This window comes from Dama dama, chromosome 16 (assembly GCF_033118175.1).
Source record: "Dama dama isolate Ldn47 chromosome 16, ASM3311817v1, whole genome shotgun sequence".
Lineage (NCBI taxonomy): Eukaryota > Metazoa > Chordata > Mammalia > Artiodactyla > Cervidae > Dama > Dama dama.
Window position 1 is genome coordinate 21,214,415 of NC_083696.1, and position 22,462 is coordinate 21,236,876.

Genomic DNA, 22,462 nt, shown 5'->3' on the forward strand with positions numbered 1-22,462 from the left:
TGAGCAAAGGCATCAAGTGGCAGGGCAGTCTGGGAGAGCCCTCGACGAGCAGTTAATTTGGGGAAGATGCCCAAAGTAAATTCAAAGCCTGAGGATATTCTGCCACTCTTCTGTCCTCTCGGGGATCCTCGGCCATCCTAAGAGACGCGCCCGAAGAGCTAGTTAGCCTCCATCTCCTATCGACCCATGAAATTCACAGAAGGACTTGGACTTGCTAAGGACAGCTGTAAATCCTCAGAAATCACAACACTCAGAAGTGGTCACAGGAATGATACACAAAACTCACTCGGGCTTCTTCATTTTCCTCCACTACAGATTAACTAGCATGCCCCCAATTCCAACAGAACTCAACAAGAGACCACAGTGGTCATTCCCCCTGGTCTTGACTCAGATAGGCCAGGCAATTATCTGGGGATTGGGACTTATAATATCTTTAGCAGGGTTCAACAAAAGCTGTAGGAAACATGTCTCATAAGAAAAACAGCCCCAGTAATTTCATGCAAGGGGAATTACAAAGTTCACACTGATTCTGTGAAATCTTTTACATAACAAGGCCTGCTCTTCAGCTAAATCGCCATGAATTTCGGACTGCTCTGAACCAAACCCTTTTAAGTACATGGAAGGCAAAGAATAAAGCCAAAATGAAAATACTGCAGTTTAGTTTGTATTTTAAATTTATGAAAACTTGCTCAAGGGAGCTTACACACACCACAAACACATGCTCAGCAGGCTAATTATCATGCTCCTCTTACCACTTTTTCTCACTGGGCCTTTTCTACTAAACTCTAAGCTAGACCCAGGCCATGCAGACCCTGAGACAAAAGCCTCTGGATCCATTTCATGCAGAAGACAGAGCTGCACTCCCCTCCTCTCTCCTGTCTGTTCTGTAGAAGAGCCTGAGAGAGGGCTCCAGGCCCCGAGTGTCTATGGATGATGCACTGTTCTCCCCCACGGAAAGAAAAGGGGATACATCCTGCCAATGATTTTATTTCAATAAATGGTTTAAAATCTAATGAAAATTTCAAAAACACAGAAGAGGACAATAAGCACAAAATCTGGTCTGTGTTGTCTGAAACTTTAAGAAGAGAAAATATTGACTACACTACTCCTTGCATTAAATGAAGATATATTATTTTGCAGTCTATATAATAAACAGACATTCTTTGTGTCAAGAGAACAGGGTAAAAGGAAAAATGATGAACATGGAATTGAGGAGTGCTCTAAACATGGGAGGACATGTTGAGAGACAGAAGGAACACAGAAAGGAAAATCCTAGTACCAAACAAGCACTGTAAAGTAGGATGAACCAGACTGCCCTGGTGGTCCAGTGGTTAGGAATCTGCCTGCTGATGCAGGGGACATGGGTTCGAATCCTGGTTCTGGGAAGATCACACATGCCATGGAGCAAGCCTGTGCGCCCCAACATGAGCCCACGTGCTTAAAGCTGGTGCTCTGCAGCAGGAGAAGCCACCACAAGAAGACTCACCCCCCAACTAGAGAGTGGTAGCCCCCACTTGCCACAACTAGAGAAAGCCCGTCGATCAAGGAAGACCTAGCACAGCCTAAAATAAATTTTAAAAGTTACAATGAACCTCTGGGAACATGGAAATTGTTCCAAGTCCACCATGATGAAGAGTTGACCAGGTAAAATGTCTTCTACATCAAAATTTCAGATGTCCCTATGTGGGAAACATTCCATTAACATGTAAAGCCTGGTTCTATGAGTCACTAAGCAAAAGGACATGGCAAAAATTACTTGACAGTGGTATCTGCAAAAAACAAAAAAAAAGTTAGTTCAGTTGATATTTACTCTGCATACTATACTGATGTGCTCAGTCACAGCCAACTCTCTGCGACCCCATGGACTGCAGCCCACCAGGCTCCTCTGTCCATGGAATTTTCCAGGCATGAATAAGGAGTGGGTTGCCATTTCCTTCTCCATTACTCTGCATAGTGCCAGAAAAAACATAGCCTATAACTTCTTTACATTCTGCTTAACCTAGAAACATATCTATTGTAAGCAGGGTTACTATATCAAATTCATGCCATATTGTTTGCTTTCATTATCAGCAAAAATATTTACAAATAGGACAATGACATCAAACTTTGTATTAGTATCTTTTTTAATTCAAATTTATTATGGCTTTAAGGAAATATTTGATTAGGCATCCAAGCTTTTGCTAAACCATAACATTTTAAAAATTATTCCTTTTGAAGTATTATTCAAAGCTGTATACACTTTATAAAAACATAATGAGATGAACAATTCATGATTTTATGTATGCACAGTGAAGAGGAAATGATACCGAATCAAACTCCCAAACCCAAATGGCTGGGTAACTCAGTTAAATATTTTAAAGCTGATTTGTGTGTGTGCGTGTACAATTTTTAGTTACTACCAGAGCATCTAAAACTGATCTGAAAGCTGTTGTCCAAAACTCTTCAAATTCCTCAAATTCCATAATTTCATTTCTTCTCTTTCTCAAATCAAAAGATTTAAACATACATAATTGAAGAACCAGTATGACCATTTTTCTCTTTAACAATAACATCTACTTCTGGATCAGCTAGTTAGCTGATCAGTCAGATTTACAGCTAACTGACAGGTAGAATCTGGCTTCCTCCCAAAGCAGCTGTGATGAACTCCCTGAACACTGTTTTAGACAGGTGGGCCCTTGAGGTGTTCACTCCAGAAATCAGAAACATATGAGGTCATTTCCAAACACTGCACAAGGACTGACTTTAGAGAGGCCTCTTGAAGCTACAGCCACAGTTGCAGAGTTCATGATGCTCAAACATGCTGCTCTAGTCCAGCAGAGATCTGTGCAGAAGATAATCAGAGAAGAATTTTCCAGGAAATGTTTTAAGACCCAACTCAAACCCAAGGTCTGAATTTAGTCTCTGATGAAAAAGATGTCTCCCAAACCTTTATTTTTCATTCCTGATTCTGTGAAAAGGAAAACCAACTTTAGTGTCTGTCCCACCTAGGTCCTCGCTGCTTGGAGCTCAGGGCTTTTTCAGAAGATGTAATGACTTCCATTCTGTTTTTGAGGAACCAGTGGGGTTTCTTTTCTCTGGAAATGGTTCTGGCTCCCCCCAGAATGTGTAACATTTCATTAATCTTCACAGCAGTCTTCTGGAGTGGGCAGGACAGGTGAACTCTCTTCATTTCACTGACCAGACAATTAGCAGATGACTTGCCAAGTGGCTCGCTATAAGCAAGGCTCTGATGCCAGAACCGAGTGATCGAGTCCAGGACTTCAGTGTTTTTATGCAAAGGCACCAAAAAGGGGTGTGACCACTAACTTACTGACAGATCTATTGATTTGAACAGATAGATAAAATCCATACATGAGTTATTCCCGTTGTATTAATCTAGACCAAAATCAAGAGTTGACTTGCAAATAAATCATGGCCACAAATTTGCCCTTCATTTGTTGTAGACTAGCAAACACCTAATTGGCCCTCACTAAGAAACTATTTTTTTTTTTGATGGGCAAGATAAAGGAACTTAAAAATCCACAGCTGCCATGACAGTGATCTAAGAGAGAAAGCTGACAGAATCAAATAAGCCCTGGGGGAGGAGAGATTTAAAAAAAAGTTCTCCAGGGGAGGGGAAAAAAAAAAAGAATTCCCCAGGAAGTTACAAGGAAATGTATATTAATAACTTATTATCTTGAAGATTTTAAACCTAAGAAATGAAGCAAGCATATCATTGATGTTTTCCTACATGGCATATACATGTAAGTGACTATACTAATTAAACTAAGATTGTGTGATTAAGGAGACCTATGATTATAATATACTGAATTCCTCTTTATAATTACTGCTTTAAATCTAGCAAAAGAGATTCATCATCCTCTACTTTCACCTGGGGTTTAAAAGTAACTTTTAGAGGCTCGGGGGTCGAGATCTCCCCACCTTCTTGGGGAGGATGCGTGGCACTGGCCTCCTCAGGGTCTGTTTCACTGAGCGCCTCGGGGTAGAGCTCACCAATGCGGCCCGGAGCCTCACCCCTGGCAATGATGTCCACCCCCATCTCCCTGACCTCTTCTGGACCCTCAGCCACTGCGCTGTCTTTGGTTTTCCGAAGGCCACGCATCTTAAAAGCTTCCCTTGAGGGAGCAGCGTTGTAAATAGATTTCTTAAACCTCTCCCCGGACTGCCTCAGTCTCTCCCCCGACTGCCTCAGTCTCTCCCCCGACTGCCTCAGCCGCTCTCTCCTCTCTGGGGTCACTATTCTAGTCCTAATTCTGTTTACTTTCTTGTCAAAATTCTGCCGTGTCTTCTGCATGTTTTCTTTGGAAAAGGCCTTTTTGATGTTATCAATGCGCTCCTTGCCTGACTTTCTAAGCCTGGCAGACCTGCTCTCTTCAACAAAATATTCTTCGTCCGAAGACAGATCAACTGGGGTATCGAAGACTTCGTCCTCCTCCCCTGGACTCTCAATCAAGCTTCTGTCTTTCACGACAGACAGGGACGTCGGACACTGAACCTCCTCCTGAAGGAGAGAGAAAGCAAGCTTGTTAGTCATGGGTTCTTGGACCTTCCGGTCACACCTTTTCAATCTCCTCCACGGGTTGTTTATCCTCCACCCGCTCCTTAAATGCTGGTGTTTCTCAAGGTTTCTTTTTCTTCATCTCCCAAGCTCATCCTGAGCAACGTTATGCACTGCTCTACCTTCAAATCCAATGGCAAGCAGACTCACAAATCTTCCCTTCACCTCTCCCCTTCCCCTAAGATGAAGACTCATTTCCAACTGGCAGGCAGATTTCTTCACCTAGATGTAACGCAGGCACCTCTAACTTAACTTATCCAAAAATCAAGGCCTAACCATCATCCTTTCCTGGATCTCTCAGCACTAATACCTCCAAGTGTCATCCAGACAGAAACCTCAGAATCACTGTCCCAAATATTCCCTGCTCTCATCCAACATCCAACTGGTCACCAAGCGCTGTCGGTAACACTGCTTAACAACTAATAATTCCTCTGTTCCCTCCTCCTTCCTTCTTGCCTCTACCAGTGTCTTAATTCAAGCTCTGTAATCTCAGGCCTGAATTTATGAAATAGCTTCACCACCATATCACCTAAGTATTTCCTGTGAAATGTTCCTAAAACATAATCTGATCACATCCTTCCTCTACTTTAAAATATTTGGGAGCTCATCAATACTCAAAAGACAAAGAGTTCAAATTCTTTAGTATAATGAGATGGCTCTTAGGTTTGAACTACACCTGCTTTCCCAGTCCTCCAGTCCAGCCACACACACACTCTGAGCCCCTTCAACACATGCTCTTTTCATCCCTCCACAGCTTCGTATACATGGTTTTTGCTACCTTAATTAAATACCTTTAAATGCTCTTTTCAACTTTGTAAACAAAATCTTTCTTTGAGTCAAACATGCCCAACCTCCCCAAGAGACCAATTCTGTCTCCAATTTATATCCAAATGACACAAAAGTACTTCTTGTTGTTGTTCACTCAATAAGTCGTGTCCGACTCTTTGTGACCCCATGGAATGCAGCACGCCAGGCTTCCCTGTACTTCAAGTTTGCTCAGGTTCATATGCATTAAGTCGGTGATGCCATCCAACCATCTTCTACTTAACAATATTTTTCACAATCTGAATTGAACTGGAGCTCTACTCATTTATGTATGCCTCCCTGGGGCCTTCACTAAATAATAGGTTCCATGAAAGCCAAGGTGTATCTTATTTATGATTTATGCCCACCATCTATCAGAGTGCCTTGCACACAGTAGGTATGCTCAACAAATGACTATTGGAACAAAGAAACACACGCCTTCATTCAACAAATTGTTACTAAGCACCCACAATGTACCAGTCAATATTCTAGGCACGGAGAACCTCCTGTGAGTAAAACAGTAAAAGAAACTATATTCTCAGAAAGAGAAATAAACAAGTTATCTATATATATGTTCGACGGTATAAATGTTAAGATGAAAAATAAAATGGGGAGTGGGGATACACTGGGGAAGATGCTCAGAAAGGTCTAAGAAGGTGACATCCAAGCCTAGACCTAAAGGTGAAGCATATCCCAGGGAGGAAAAGAGAAAGCAAAAGAGGCATCGTGACTGAAGCAGAATGGTCAAGGGTCAAAAGAAGGAGAGAGGGTAAGAGAGGGAGCAAGATGGCCAGCGCACCGAAGGCTCTGTAGCCAATAATGCTTGTGGCTCTTATTCCGAGTGTGATAGGAAGCCTTCTGAAATGTTTTGCAGAAAACAGTGACATGATTTGACTCATGCTGTGAAAGGGTTACCCTGTTGAAATGAGGCAGTCGAGGGTAATGAGAAGTAGGGAGAGCAGGCAGAGACCACTGAGATCAATCAGGTGAGAGACAGTCAGGGTGTTGGCAGAGGTGGTGGTGAGAAGCGGTCTGATTCCAGATCCACTGTGAAGGTAGGAGTCAATGGGATCTACTGCTAGACTGAGATGTGGAGACGTCAAGGGTGATGATTCTCAAGTCCAGGGCCTGAGCAAATGAAGGACAGATTTGCATTTCACTAAGATTGGGAAGACAGTGGGAGGCAGAGACTGGAGGGAAAGGATACTGACTAAGATGCTGAACATGCCGACTTTGATGCCCACTATATATCCATGCAGAGACGATGAGTAGGCAGTTGAATATATAAGTCTGGAATTCAGGAGAGGTCTGGACTAAAGATTTATATCTCTAGGAGTCATTAACATTAAGATGAAACTAAAAATCATGACCAGTTGAAAGAGACCACCAAGAGATTGAGTGAGTGAGTCTACACTCCATTACTCAAAACTCCTTGGAACCAACATACCTTTTAAAAATCAGAATATTTCAGATTTGGGAAAATAATATATAATATTCCCAGTGAGATCTTGGGAAGAAAAAAAATATGAACATTCACTCCAGGGTGGCAAAAAGAGTACAAATAGCCCCATGCTACCTGAGGTTGGGTTTTGCCTTCAAATTAGTTCAGGTCAAGTTAGGTCTTGCTGCCAAATAAGTTACAAAAAATTTATTTTTAGAAATTCTTGAATTTTGGTGTTATAGACAGATAAATGGATTTTGGACCTAAAGATAAGAAGGAAGAGATGAGAAAGAATCAAAATGGAAAAATATCAGCCAGGGAGGCAGGAGGAAACCCAAGAGAGAGGGACACCCCAAGAAGCCCAGGGAAAAGAAGTTTTAAGAAGTAAGGGAGGACCACAAATGTGCAAAGAGAAGAAAAGAGAGAGGGAACAACTATGTCAATGTGTCAAAGGGTAAGGATGAGAACTGGATTGAAGTGGCAGACACTAGTAACCTTGAGAAGGAGCCCAAAAACACAGCTGCTAAAGGACCTCAATTCACTATTTACAGGCTGCTTTTAAAACTAAACCAGAAAAGCTTTAAAGATCATGAGACCTCATCTTTAAAATCATGAACCCGTGAATTTTTTTAAAAGAAACTATGCTCCCAGGCTTCCCTGGGGGTCCAGTGGTTAAGGATCCGCCTTGTAATGCAGGGGACACATTGGTTCAACCACTGGTCCACAACTAAGTCCATGCATCACAACTACTCAGCCCACGCTCTAAAGCCCACAAGTTGCAAATGCCGAGCCGGAGCCCATGTGTGACAACTACTGATGCCCACACACACTAGAGCCTGTGCTCCCCAACAAGAAAAGCCACTTTGTAGCATAGTACAGCTACACATTAGTCCCCGCTGGCCACAACTAAAAAAAGCCCTGTGTAGCAAGGAAGACCTAACACAGAGAAAAAAATGAATAAATAAATCTACAACAAAACAAACAAAAAAATGTAACCTTACTTTGAGATCCAGATTAAATCTTCAACCAAAAAAATTTACTATGTAAGAAATATATTCATATACATTCCAAAATCTATCAGCCTGATAGTCAAGAAGGTTTCCCCGGAACTCTATTTCTTTGGATACTTACTTAAAATTTAATTATTTGGCTATAGGATTGGACAGTCTAGGAGCTTAAAAAAAAAAAGTCAGGGTGGGTATCTGATAGCTCTCTGATGAATCAGTTAGAAGCTGAAACTTTATTCCTCTCCGTTCCTGACCACCTGCTATGGGGAGCAGCTTTAGCAGCCCTGAGTGTGTGGGTGTAGACTGAGGAGGTATTAGGAACGGAGCTGAAGAATCATTACTGTTTGGTGAGAAAAACCTTCACAATCCTACTGTAAAGAAATCAGACCTGGCTCAACTCAGGAATCACAAACCCTTCTTCAACTGCACAACAAACTCTACAAAATCAGGCTTAAAAACAAAACAGAGGTGAAGTCAGAGAAAGCACCTGTCCACTAAATCTATTTGTTGTAACACCCATGCATCGGAGATACCATGAGTTAGTGGTGAATACACTATAATAATAATTGAAAACAATTAGGGTTGAATTATAGTTGATTTCCAAGTATAATTATTATGCATCTTTTCATGTAAAATTCTAGGTAAGAAGATGATTTTTGTAACAAAACAAGTACTATGAATCGGAGTATAGTAGCTGTGATTATGAAAGTAATATAGCTAGGAGAATTCTGAATATTTACAAGTCCAGAACTTATCATTAGGGAAAGGCCTAATACCTCATTTGGGAAGCAAAGGCATGTGGTTAGTAAGCAAAATTGTTAGAAGGTATGATAATCCTCCTTCCTGGCTTTCATGGTGACAAGGTCACCAAGGTGAAAGCATGTTCAAAAAGAAATCATAATTGTATAATACAGAACAGATACTTTTTTTCAAAGCCAATGTCCAGGATTAGGTAAAAGCTCCACTGTACACAACTGTGGGAGATAAAGTACCAATAAAGTCTGCCACCGAAAGATATATCCAGCAAAATCTTTTTGAGGAAAAACCCAAATGGAAAGGTAAGCATGTTACAGCTAAATTACTCAGCTTCAAGTTAATTTTAGTAGAAGGCACAGTCTCAATAAAGACATGTGTGTGTGTGTATATATATACACATGTATTATGTATATATATACATATATTAACTATGAGAATAAATTTTAAGAATTTTGGGAATTCTCTGGTGGTCTAGTGGTTAAGATTTGGCTCTTTCACTGCCGTGGCACACAGAACTGAGATCCCACAAGCGGAGCAGCCAAAAAAAATTATAAGAATTTTAACTGCTACGAAGAACCATATGAATGCTGTATGCTGTGTTCCAACATCTAAGAATCCCCAAATCCATTGGTAGTTGCCTGTATCTTTTCTTCACAAGCACTTCCAATTACATGAGATAGCCACTGCTTATTGATAAAGGGCTGCTTACTCTGCACAACTTAATTTCACAGACTCTTTGTAGCATTATGCCTCTCAGTTGCTTTTTCATACCATCTTTTATTCATTCTAGTAACTGCTAGGGCTCAAAGAAAAGAAAAAAATAGCAAGTTTCAGGGAATAAACAGGTAAATATAGAAACAACTTTTTAAAAAAAGAATTGTATGTCAGCAGACACACAAGAGACAATCAGGACTTTTCAGAAACTCGTTTCATTAAGCCCCTGTAAACCTTGACTGTTACCAGGTCTACTCTTCACACAAAGGTTCTCAGGAGAAATGCTGGACACCAAGAATGTTTCCTGGCATGCCCCATGCAAGTGGAGCATGAGATACACCCATGACTGTTAATGCCCTTGGAATAGTGAATTCAAGAATGAAGACTATATTCTCATACTAAATCTAGACCCATCACATACACTGCTAAAGGCTTCCGACAGTAAGATGACAGGTGTGCGCGTGTGTGTGTGTTCCCAAAAAAAGTCTGGAGAAGAACTTTCAGGGACTTGGGGGGTGGGGAGGTGGGAAGAAATGGCAAAGCCCTTCAGATGGCATAGTCCAACCTGCCTACCTCTGAAATCAGCAACCTTCTCTTCTCATTCTTTCTCCTAAATAACCAACAGGCTCTTCACAACAAATCCAAAATACCACTTACCATGCCAGTGTAACCTCATCAGTCAACAGTGGGCTACAGAGAACTGACTAAAGTGTAAAGAATCTCCTGGGGCATTAATGGCCCACATCCCTTGTATCTTACAAATACCCACCCACATAATCCAACTGTGTTCCTATTTCAATTTGTTTTTATTCTTCTAGGCTTTTCCCCTATGCCTATGGGCATCCATCCATTTAAAAAATACAGCATGGTAACACTACATGCACCAGTGAACATCCCTGCACATTCCTGATTTTACGCATCCAGCGAGTTCTTTGACGTGAAATTTTGAGGCCAAAAGGTTTGTAAATTTTTAAGGTTCCTAACACACACTACCAAAACCACCCTCCAGAAATGTACCAATTAATATTCTACTAGCAGAAAATGAAAGTGCTTGTTATTTCCTATTCTTAAACTCAGAATATGTCTCAGTAACTATAAATATTTAAATAAGTGAAAGTGGAATTTTGCTCATTTATTTGGTCTTCTGTGAACTGACTGATGATGACTTTCCAATTTTTCTACCATGAGAGTTCAAGCGTTTCCCTTTTGATTTGTAAGAGTTTCAAAACATATAGTAGGTTTTAGGCATTTGCCATGGATGCAATCCTATTTCAAAAAACATGAGGGTTAAGTGCAGGGTAAGACAGGAACTTACAAGCTCAACACACAATGTCACATAGAAACTACCATATAAAATCAGCTAAGAGACTTTAGAATCAAATACAAGGAATTACTTATGTGACACCTATGCTTGTATAACTATAAGAAAAAAAAGAACTGTCTGATTGTTCATTAAGAAATACTGTTTTACTTATAACTGTGACTTACACATTATTATATACAAATAATTCAATAGAAAAATTAATTTCTGCAAAGTTTACATTTTACTGTTTAGGGCTTTCCAGGCTCTCCAGAGCAAGGGGAAGAACCATATTGAGGGGCTACAGGTCCTCAGTTTCTTTTTTTTTCCCATACAACTAAGAGGTGTTTTAAACTGGAGGCTTCTTAGCTATCTTCTAGTTCTAACTTTCTCAAAGGCTATGAGAGGGCACCATGCTAATATGGCTAATATCCCCAAAGCGGATTACCAATATTAAGTTTCAAAGGCAAGAAATAGACTCAGCTATGATCCACAGTTCATATTACATGGAATGGCTGAGAAGCTCAAAACACTGACAAGATAGTACACCAGTTAACAGAGAAATGGCTTTATCCTGAGATCCCTGCTGATACAGAACTCCACCACACACAGGTATACAACAGTAACCATGTGACACTGGAAACTCGGATAAGACATGCTGGCCATTAAAGGATGCAAAAGATTGCAGTCATCAAGTTAAACACACAGCTTACCTGGAATATGACCACACGGAATTTGTTCTTCTTCATTATTTCTTCTTGCTTAGCTTCAACTTTTTTAACGTGAGTTTGTTGCTTCTCCACCCGGGCCTTCACGTCTTTAATGTGAGCACTGACCTTTCGGGTTTTCTCAAACAACTTGTTAATGACATAGCCCGTGTTGCTGTGAGACTGTGAAAACTTGAGCAGGTCAATCTGGACGGACTTGATGGCATTCTCCATGACCCTGTGTCTTTCCTCTATCCTCTTCTGGCTGGCCTGCACGCTGTCCACAATGGCAGCGACTTTGTCCAGCACGGTCACAATGGTGAGAGCGGCATCTTGGTCTTCATCTTCCGTCACATTCGACAGGCGATTCTGGTGGATTTTATCAGCATTTGAAGCCGACCCATCATGCTCCATTTTAATTATTTCTCAGTGAAAGATGTCTTACCACAATCAATTCTGGCACCGAGAGCAAAAAGTTATCTTGATAACGGGCAACAGGGTTGCTTAAAGGGTTGGAAGCCCCACCCCTGGAGGCTGGTCAAGTATTTGTAACTACAAATACCCATACATGACTGTTCTGCAATATGAACCCTCCCAAAGCACTGGGTGCTGTTCCAAACATGCTTACTGACTGACTAAAGGGCTCAAATAAGACTGTGTGGGTAGAAGAGGGAAGCTTCTTAAAAAGAAAAGTTCCCTAAAGCCACCATGTTACTGATATTAAGCCTAGAAGCCAAATAACTAAATAAAGCAAACTTTAAGTGATGGGTGAAGCCTTTTGCCTTTAGACAATTTCAAGCATTATTTATAAAAAGCAAATGGGAATTCTGAACAAAAATCTGTTTTTTCCATTAATCTCACATATTAAATGTACTGATATATCAACATCAAAGAATGCAGTAAATAAACACACCAAAACAGAGGCCATATAGTGAAAACATTATATTATAACATGCTTTTCCAAACCAAATATTAAAATTAATATTTTGAACATATTCTTAAATTCTACATGCATACTTCTGAATACCTAAACTACATGTTAAACAGCTGAACACATTCTATTCACACTTCAGATCTTTAAACATCAACAATCTATTAGTATAGCTATTACTACAGAACAAATTTGGATAGAGGTCTGAGATGATTTTTAAGCTCACACAAAGAGCACCAATTGTTAACAATCATTTTTGCATTTTATTCACAAACACTGATACCATTGGTTTATTTATGTTAAAACAAATACTCTCTTTAAAAATGAATGTGTATTAAAGTAGTTTAAATGATAGAGTAGGCTTTATTCCAATCTGTTTGTTGAACAGACTATTTTCACAACATCTAAGTCTACTTTTCAGTGATCCATTTCATCATTGCTACCATGTACTTTTAAAAATTAATTCAGAATTATTTTTTCAAAGAGAGAAATGATCAAATTCCAGTCCATACATCTTATAAATATTTTACATCTAACACACACAACTTTATAGTTCATGCGATAGGCAGTGTCTAAAAAATCAGTTAATAAATCTCAAAAACATTGAAATGTCTAAACACAGTGTCTTCTAGATTTTTTTTTTGTAAGAAAAGTAATCTGTAAACATCTTTACCTTTAGTTCATGCTTGGTCATTTGCTGTGGTCATTGTGGAAGAAGTGGGTATGACTTTGTAACCATTTGTGAAGTGGTCCATCTTTGCAAAAATATTACATTCCATGGGTAAAGAACAAGTCTTAGAATTACCATGTGGTACAAATTTGTGAAATCAATTTCTGTATTTAAAAACATAAAACAAAGACTACTAAACAGTCCAAAACTGTTGTAGCTGAATATTCTAAATACGAGCCAACAGTACTACACTAAAAATGTCCAAAAATAAGGCCTCTGAAATAAATATTTCCATTCTTTAAAAAAAGACATAATAAATGTACATCACATGGTCAGTGTACATATAAAAGTCACCAGTTCAAACCATTCTGGATGATGTATCTGAAGTAAAATGACCTAGGTTTTGCTTCTGTCGTCGTCCTCTATTATTTTTAGGGCATTTTCTGTTAAGAAAAAAGGAAAATGTCATTTTGTTTAGGATACTTCAGATGTTTCCAGGTTAATACACATTCCACACATAAAGCCATATTGCATATGACCACATGAAAGGGAAACAGATGCTACTTGACAACAGACCATCATGTCAGACTGCCGTCCTTCCTACAAAGCTGGGAGGCGACAGGATTAGACACGCAAGGCAGGTATGAACACAAACGAAACTCACTCCCAGGGTCTCCCACTGCGTGTGCATCCCCAAGAGGAATTGCCACCCTTCTTCTGGCCTGGCAATCACCAAACCACAGAGACTGGTAACATGTAAACCTGTGATAGTAGAAAGGATCCTTGCTTATGTACTTTCTCTGAGCACGACAACACCCTCAAAATGACAAGGACAGCTTAGGTGAAGGAGAAATCAGGGAGAAATGTGCTTATTAACCTCAAATCAGAAAATACAGGAAATGCCTAGTTATTTTAGATGGTAACTCAGAAGAAGTCGTTCAACACCCTGCTGGGACAAACCACAAAAGCCAGGACAGAACTGGGGATAAGAGCTACTTCTCAGCCTGCTCGTAGGGTTCTGGGCGTGTTTCTCTGCGGTGCTTTAAAGCCTGTCATGCCATGTGCCTGCCCACTGGAATGTAGACGTGACCAGCTCTCACTGTGGACAAAGTGCTACATACTACACAACGCGGAATAAAGGAGGCTGGATGAGCTCCAGTAATTCTGAGTTTAGGCTCTGCTCGAAACTAGCTGTGCAACCCCCCTTTTTCTATAAGCAAAATATTAAGAGTTGGACTAACCTCGAAAATCTCCTCCAGCAAGAACTTTATAATCTAATGGTAAGAAAGTCTTGAGACAATGAGAACGTCTACCCTAAAGTTCCAGGTTTTTTACCCATTTTCCAAGAGCACGACTTTGTCTTGATGTAAAAGCCTTGATGGTAACACTTCCAGTTTACATACTGTTTTTCACAAAGTTTACCTTACTTATCCTCATAAAAACACTTGGAGGTAGACAGGGCTGGAATCAACTCCATTTCTCACATGGGAACACTGACTGGGAGGGATGGCAATCTTCAATTGTCACAAACTCACCATGAAACTAGACAAGTTCCTGAGAACAGGGTTTTTTTTCATCTACACAATAAGGGGGTTTGGGCAAGGTGATATTCAACATGAAAGAAGATGCCAAGCATAAGAGAAGAACATTTCACTCCTGCAGTCTTCACAAATGTGCCAGTGGGAACATCCCTTTAGAGGAAGATTCCTCACATGTAACAGTCACCACAGGATAAGTGAACAGCTGTCACAATGGACTGTGTGGGAGAGGCACTCCTTAAAAATGCAGTGCAGGTCAGCCCACGTGCATAATTATAATATCCTCAAGCCAAGGGAGTAAGACATTCTAGGGGTGAAAATGCCATAATAAAAAGGCCTCAGGAAGAGATTTATGATAAATTCAATGAGATGACCCTTCAGACATAGAGACAGAGGGTAGTGAAGACACTGTAACAGTTAAAAATAAATATAAGGCAACGCCTATGTGTCTGTGAAGGCAGCAAATGGACTTGGGATATAAACTGCTGCTGCTGCTGCTGCTAAGTCGCTTCAGTCGTGTCCAACTCTGTGTGACCCCACAGACGGCAGCCCACCAGGCTCCCACGTCCCTGGGATTCTCCAGGCAAGAACACTGGAGTGGGTTGCCATTTGCATCTCCAATGCATGAAAATGAAAGATGAAAGTGAAGTCGCTCAGTCGTGTCCGATTCTTAGCGACCCCATGGACTGCAGCCTACCAGGCTCCTCCATCCATGGGATTTTCCAGGCAAGAGTACTGGAGTGATGGGATATAAACTAGAGGTTACTAACTTGAATTCTCTGGTAGCTTAGTTGGTAAATAATCTGCCTGCAAGGCAGGAGACCAGGTCTAACCCCTGGGTCAGGAAGATCCCCTGGAGAAGGAAATGCCGCACTCCAATATTCTTGCCTGGAGAATCCCATGGACAGAGGAGCCTGGTGGGCTACAGTCCATGGGGTCACAAGAAACAGACACGACTTAGCGACTAAACCACAACCACCACTAATTTGAAAACTACCTGCAAGGTAATTTTAATTTAGTAGCTGAGGATTATGGCACAGTGAGAATTGAGGCAAAGAGCTGGACAAAAGGCTGGAGAGGATTTATAAAAGGGCTTAACTATCTCTCTACTCTTGGGTGAAGTTTTCCGAACCTAGGGCACCAATTTCCTCACTTCTCTAGAATGAAGGGGTTGAATACAAAGTAACTTCTTGCTGACTCTAACATCCTTCAATCTTTAAGGAACTAAAAATCACTGGGCCTCAAAATCTTCCCTTGACTTTATCTTATTACCTTATTTCTTTCATTCACCTTCCAAATCATCTTTTATTCCACTCCTGCTTTACTCTAATAACATCCTAAATGGTCTTCCAAAACCTCACATTTTCTCTCCAATAAATTTTTCAGATGACACACAGAACTAATGCTCTGGGAAAATGATTCACACCAAGTCCCACCCCTGTTGCAAAACCCTGAACTGCTACAAAATCAAGTCTGAATTGCACTCCCACAGGAGGATCATACTTAGCAAATATATTTCCCAAGATGACTTAACATGAACCCCCCTCCTCTTGGTGGTTCAGCGGCAAGAGGAATGGTTTAGTAATCAGGCAGCACCGAATCCAAATCCAGACCCTTTCACTTACTAGCTGGAGGACCACAGGCAAATGCTTCACCTCCGAGCCCATGTTAAACAGCCACAGGCAGCTCTGCTGTTACACGGTGGGTCTGTTTTTTCTATATTCTCTTTCTGCTGTCATTATTTTTTATAACATTATGTCCCTACTTTAATCTACTGTCCAATTTCATATTCAGTAGTCTTGCCTAAGGGCAGATCATCTGTTCTATAGAATAAAGTCCACTGGCTTTTAGCACTTGTAATTTATGAAAAATATGTTATTCAGAAAAGAGTTTTTCATCATTTCTAGATTCATCATTTTAGCTCCAGATGGCTAAGACCACAGAAGGTCTGGCTTCTCCCCAGACTTCAGATAGAAGAGCCATAAATCCATTATGGCCTGCCAATATCTGCACTTGATATAGTCCAACCCTCAGCCCAGAATAATGCAGAAATGTATAGAGATGTTGTTTATGGGAGTCTGAACCAAACTGAAAGGAGGTAGGAAGAGGTAAATGAGAAGAAAAGACCTGAGCCCCAGAAGCATAAAGATGAACAAGATGAAAACTTAATCTTCTTTGAGTTCTCCAAGGTCCAGTTCAGTTCTGACTTACATATTTCCACTCAGCCTGGAAAACACCTCTTTTTAGGCCAACTGCACTCCAAGTATGCCCTTTACTTTGGGGTTCAGTTATGATAAACTCCCAATGGTTTTAGTTAGAGTATTTTAAAGTTTACTACTTATGACTGTATTCTAGAAAATGAAGTAATGCTAAGACAACATATTAAAAAAAAGCAGTTTTCTTTAACCTCTGATTTCTTCCCTTCTTGTATTTACTATGGATAAAGTATATTCTTAGGGCACAAGACCCAATCAGTTCTGCAAGACTTAGAAAGTTCCTGCCTGGCCCTTCAATGCATATGCAGACCATCCTGCTACCATCATTGTCCCTGAAAGCAATGCTTAAAGTGGACACACAGTTCTAAGATCTCAAAATTCCTTTATGCCACTAAATACCCTCAGGCTCCCCCTGCCTGAGCCTAGATCTGCCTGTAACCCTGGGAATGAGTTCTTGACCAAATTCTAAAGCAGCACGATGAGGAGAGGTCAGACCTACATGGATACCTTAGAGAACTAATTCTAGGATTTCTTCCTAATATACTGATAGATGCCAAGTCCCCATTATTTTGAGTGCTTCAGGATTCTTCAGTAGCCACCCACCTCTAATTGAAAGTTGGTATTTTGTAGGCCATTACCTACCTGGTTATGCACATGACGATTGCTACTATAATGGCAATCTGTACAGCTCCAATAATTGCTGCAATAAGAACATGAGTGAGCTTTTGCCTACTTGGCACTACATAGAGAATACTAAAGTCTGTCTTTTCACAGTGCTGTCCAGTGTAACCAGATTCACATCTGAAAAGGGGGAAAAAGAAAAAAAAGGACTCCTATGAGATTTATAAATTTCAGTAATTCCAGGTTTTAAAATGAAAACACACAAAAGAAACAGCAAATCAGGCACTCTCCCACCATCTGAAAAAACACTGTCATTATTGTATTTCCTTATACTCTTTTGGATACAACTATTTTACAAAGTGCTTCTTATCATTATATCACTTTAATTTAAAAACTGCTAAGTAGTCTTTGTTACTGCCATTTAAAAATGGATTCATAATATCCCAATCAGCGACTAAAATACAGCAAACTTACCTATTCCTTGCTCTTAGACATATCAGTTATTTTCCATTTTTCAGAATTATGAGTTAGGTGTGGTGGATATTATGATGACTGTGCATTCTACATTTAGTGTTACCCCTTAGGCTAGATACTTGAAGTGGATTATTGAATAAATAGTTTTATAGACATTTACAGTTCTCTGAACATAACACCAAATTATATTCAGGACACTTCTCAGTGTACATAATATAATCATTTAAAGCACAAGGGGAGAGATGAAAATAAGTTATTAATGACAGAAACAGGGCTAAGCAGTCAAGTAAGTACAAATCTTAGAAATTATCTGAATTCCAATTAAGAGTAAATAAAAAGGCAACAACATCAGCTGATGATAATTTGACAGGGAGAAACATTTAAGATACTTAACAGAAAACGCACATTTTTTAGTTGACACAAGGACAGAAGTGAAATGTATAAATTCGCCAGCCTTTGGTTACAAATGATTAATAAAACATTAGAAGTCTAAGGATAGAGTACTTATTAATGTCCCACATTTCATTACAGAGAAATAATTTTTAATAAAAAGACACATAGCAAGGGGCTTCCCTGGTGGCTCAGACAGTGAAAAAAAAAAAAAAAAAGAATCCGCCTGCTATGCAGGAAACCTGGGTTCAATCCCTGCGTTGGGAAGTTCCCCTGGAGAAGGAACGGCAACCCACTCCAGTATTCTTGCCTGGAGAATCCCATGGACAGAAGAACCTGGTGGGCTATAGTCCATAGGACTGCAAACAGTCGGATCTGACTAAGCAACTAACACACACATACACATAATAAGATAGAAATCTGAAAGCACAGAAACAGAGGAAGCCAGAGGGATGTGAGTCCACAAATCCTACCCTTGGGGGTCCCAGACACCTGCCAGAGGTTTTCATACTGGTTCTAAGCTTCCTAGCAGACAAAAAATAGCAGTTTGGTAGATACATAGATCATAAACATAACTGAGAGCCCAGAAATACACCTTTACATCTATGGTTAACTGATATTTGGAAAGGGAGCTAAGATAACTTGATGGGAGAAGAACAACCGTCTTTTCAACAAATGGTGCTGGGACAACTGGATATCCACACACAAAAGGATAAGAGTTGGACCTCTTCCTCATAGCATACACAAAAATTAACTCAAATGGATCACAGATCTAAATGCAAGAACTAAAACTATAAAACTCTTGGGCGGGGAGAAAAGTAAATATTCATGACCTTAGATGAGGTGTGATTTCTTCATACACCATCAGAAGCACAAACAATAACAAAGTTAAACTGGGCTAAATCAAAATTAAATCTTTTGTACATAAGGACACTATCAAGAAAGAAAGTGAAAAGATAACCCACAGGAGAAAATTTCTGCAAAGTATGTATCTGATAAGAGATTTGTATCTAAAATATATAAAAAACTATCACAACTCATTAACAAAAAGAGAGAAAAAGTACAAAATAGACAAAAGATCTGAACAGACATTTCTCCAAAAAAGATATATAAATGACAAATAAGCACTAATATCTTTAGTTGTCATGGAAATGCAAATCAAAACCACAATAAGATGAAATGTCTAGCATACCCACTAGGAATCAGAAAGTCAGAAAATGACAAGTGTTGGCAAGGATTCTGTAGGGAACATAAAAATGATGCAGCCACTTTTAAAAACACTCTGGCAGTTCCTCAAAAAGTTAAATACAGAGTTAGCATTTGGCTGAGCAACTCTGAGGCATTTAACCAGTGGAAATGAAAACACATGTCCACACAAAAACTTGCGAACAATTATTCAAGGGAGCATGATCCATAATAGCCTAAAGTGGAAACAATCTAATTATTTTTCAACTGGTAAGTGGATTAAAAAATGTGGTATTACCCATCTAATGAAATATTGTTCAGCCACAAAAAGGAACAAAAATATTGATACACGCCACAACATGAATAAATCGTTTAACAGTATGCTAAGTCAAAGACAGACACAGAAGACCACATACTGTATGAATATAATCTACTGAAATGAAATGTCCAGAATAGATAAATCTATAGAGACAAAGAGTATTAGTGGCTGTCTAAGGCTCAGGAAGACGGGGAGATTTGGGAGTAAAGGGTATAGTTTCCTCAGGGTGATGAAATGTAAAACACTGTAGTGACTGCACAACTCCATGAATATACTAAAAACCATTGAATAAAGAAGTGGGACAGGAGATGAGAGGTGAGGGGGAAAGGAAAAGAGATAAAATCACTGATATAAAATACAATCTCCACAAAACGAAATCAAGCCAGTTGCTCAAAAGAATAACAGTAACTGGACAAACACATGTACCAGGATGAGACCAGAGTATTTCTTCACACCATACACAAAAATAAACTTAAAACGGACCAAAACTAAATGTAAGACTTGAAAACCATGAAACACCCAGAAGTGAACACAGGTAGAACATGCTTTGACATAAATAATACCAATATTTTTTTTATCTGTCTCCCAAGGCAAAAAATAAAAGCAGAACTAAACAAATGGGATCTAATTCAACTTAAAATCTTTTGCACAGCAAAAGAAACCATAGACCAAACAAAAAGACAACCTACTGAATGGAAGAAAATATTTGCAAATGGTATTACCGATAAGCAGTTAATATCCAAAATATATAAACAGCTCATATAACTCAATATCAAAAAAACCACCCAAACAAAAAATAGGCAGAAGACCTGAATAGACATTTCTTTTTCAAAGAATATATACAGAGATGGCTAATGAAAAGATGCTCAACATTTTACTAAGATATCACTTCATAGCTGTCAGAATGGTTATCATCAAAAAGTTCACAAATCACAAATGCTGGCAAGAATTCAACAAAAGGGAACCCTTGTATACTACTACTGTTGGAATGTAAACTGGTGTAGTCACTATGGAAACCAGTAAGATTCCTCAAAAAACTGAAAACAGATCTACGAAATGACCCAGAAATTCCACTCCTGGGCATATAGAAAAAACAAAAACACCAACTTGAAAAGACACATACATCCCAATGTTCAGGGCAGCATCATTTACAATAGCCGAGCTACTGAAGAAACCCAAGTGTCCACTAACAGACAAATGGATAAACACACATATACACAATGGAATATCCCTCAGCAATAAAAAATAATGAAATTCTGCCATCTGCAGCAACATAGATGGACCTAGAAAATATTACGTGTAGCAAAATGTCAGACAAATACTTTATAATACCACTTTTTTGTGAAATCTAAAAATTAAAACAAAGAATGTATATAGCAAAAAAGAAACAAATTCACAGATATAGGAAACAAACAGTGGTTACCAGTGGGGAGACAGAAGAAAAGAAGAGTGAGATAGGGGTATAGGATTAAGAGAGACAAGCTACTATATATAAAATAGACACGCAACAAGTATACTGTACAGAGAATTATAGCCATTATTTTGTAACAACTTTTAATGGAGTATAATCTATAAAAATACTGAATCACTATGTTGTATACTCAAAACTAATACTATAAATCAACTATATTTCATTTTTAAAAAACAAATCAGTTGCTATTTTTATTAAATTTAAGGGAACTTTATCTCATAAGTCCTCATATAAAGAGGGTACTTTCCGGGAATTTCCTTGCAGTCCAGTAGTTAAGACTCGGGGCTTTTGCTGGCCTGAGTTCAACCCCTGGTCGGGAAACTAAGAACCCCACAAGTGACACAGCCTGGCCCCCCACCCCCAGAAAGGGTATTTTCTCATCCAGAGAGCATCATCCTCAACAATACAGCTATAATAAATTCAACAATATAATGAAGTCTCATAGGATTTTTAAAAGAATGTACTCCATGGCAGGCTAACAGCCCAAAGTCAAAGCTCAGTGAAATAAAAATAGTTCCACAGGGAGCTATAACAATGTCCTAGATACGCAGTTGACAATTAAGCTTAATTCAAAAATTAAAGATCAGAGTATCAAAAAGAATGTATAGACCATGTTTCACTCATGCAGTTCCCCCTGGACATCATTCCTGCACCTGACTATTGGGTTATACTCTCCAAATACCTGGAGTATTAAATTCCAGGTTAGCACTACTTCCTCTGTGGCTGATTAAAGGCACATCCAGGCATCTGGTTCTCTCTTGCCTGTTCTTTCATGTCCACACCCTCCATGGTAATCTCATCATGCCCACAGCCTCATGGTCTGACTCATTCACTCATACATTTAACCTACTTACTGAGCACATGTGCCAAGTACTGAGGTGGGCATTTGGGATACATCAGGGAACAAAGATCCCTGGCCTGTTTATCCTCTAGTAGGGGAGGGAGGGTCAATAAACACGATAAGCAAATTAAATGGTTATGTTAGAAGGCAGAATTAAAAGAGAACAAAGAGAAAGAATTAAGGGGTATTATGAGTGCCAGATATGGGCCAGGAAGGGAGCCCTGCAACTTTAAGGAAGATGGTCAAGGCAAGCTTCAGGAAGAGACAAGTGAGTAAAGATGTGAAGGGGGTCAGGGAGTCTGCTGTGTGGACAAGTGTGAGGACAGCATAACAGGCAAAAGAAGAACCAGTGCAAAGGCCCTGAGGTGTGTGCATGAGTGCACGGTGTGTCCAAGCAAGTGTGGCTGGAACAGGCCAGCCAAAGGGAAGGAGAGGACAGACACAGAGACGTGAAGGGGCCCGCCTGCCAAGGGCTCCTCACTCAGGAGACGGCAGAGCCACGGGAAGGGCATCAGCAAA

The 22,462-nt window shown here is 39.7% G+C and overlaps 2 protein-coding genes across 2 annotated transcripts in view; both read right to left on the bottom strand.

Annotated features, from left to right (window-relative positions):
- Positions 1–2,119: 2,119 nt before the first annotated feature.
- Positions 2,120–12,978, bottom strand: CAVIN4 (caveolae associated protein 4). Its single transcript, XM_061163534.1, has 3 exons — positions 12,892–12,978; positions 11,294–11,743; positions 2,120–4,501 (listed from the first exon to the last, which is right to left on the bottom strand). The coding sequence occupies exons 2-3, from the start codon at positions 11,699–11,701 to the stop codon at positions 3,824–3,826; spliced, it is 1,086 nt and encodes a 361-aa protein (XP_061019517.1). The 5' UTR covers positions 11,702–11,743; positions 12,892–12,978; the 3' UTR covers positions 2,120–3,823.
- Positions 12,217–22,462, bottom strand: part of TMEFF1 (transmembrane protein with EGF like and two follistatin like domains 1) — a 90,784-nt gene continuing 80,538 nt past the window's right edge. The window contains exons 9-10 of the mRNA XM_061163533.1: positions 17,285–17,443; positions 12,217–13,331 (exon numbers count right to left, since the gene is read on the bottom strand). Coding sequence (XP_061019516.1) covers positions 13,247–13,331; positions 17,285–17,443 — 244 coding nt within the window. The 3' untranslated portion in view covers positions 12,217–13,246. The remainder of the gene's footprint in view (positions 13,332–17,284; positions 17,444–22,462) is intronic.

Bases quoted from the DNA above. Each gene is read 5' to 3' on its own strand.
- CAVIN4 (XM_061163534.1), bottom strand. From the start codon at position 11,701: ATGGAGCATGATGGGTCGGCTTCAAATGCTGATAAAATCCACCAGAAT. The intron at 4,502-11,293 runs GTAAGCTGTGTG...TCTCTCCTTCAG, and splicing joins TCCGTGTGGTCATATTCCAG to GAGGAGGTTCAGTGTCCGAC.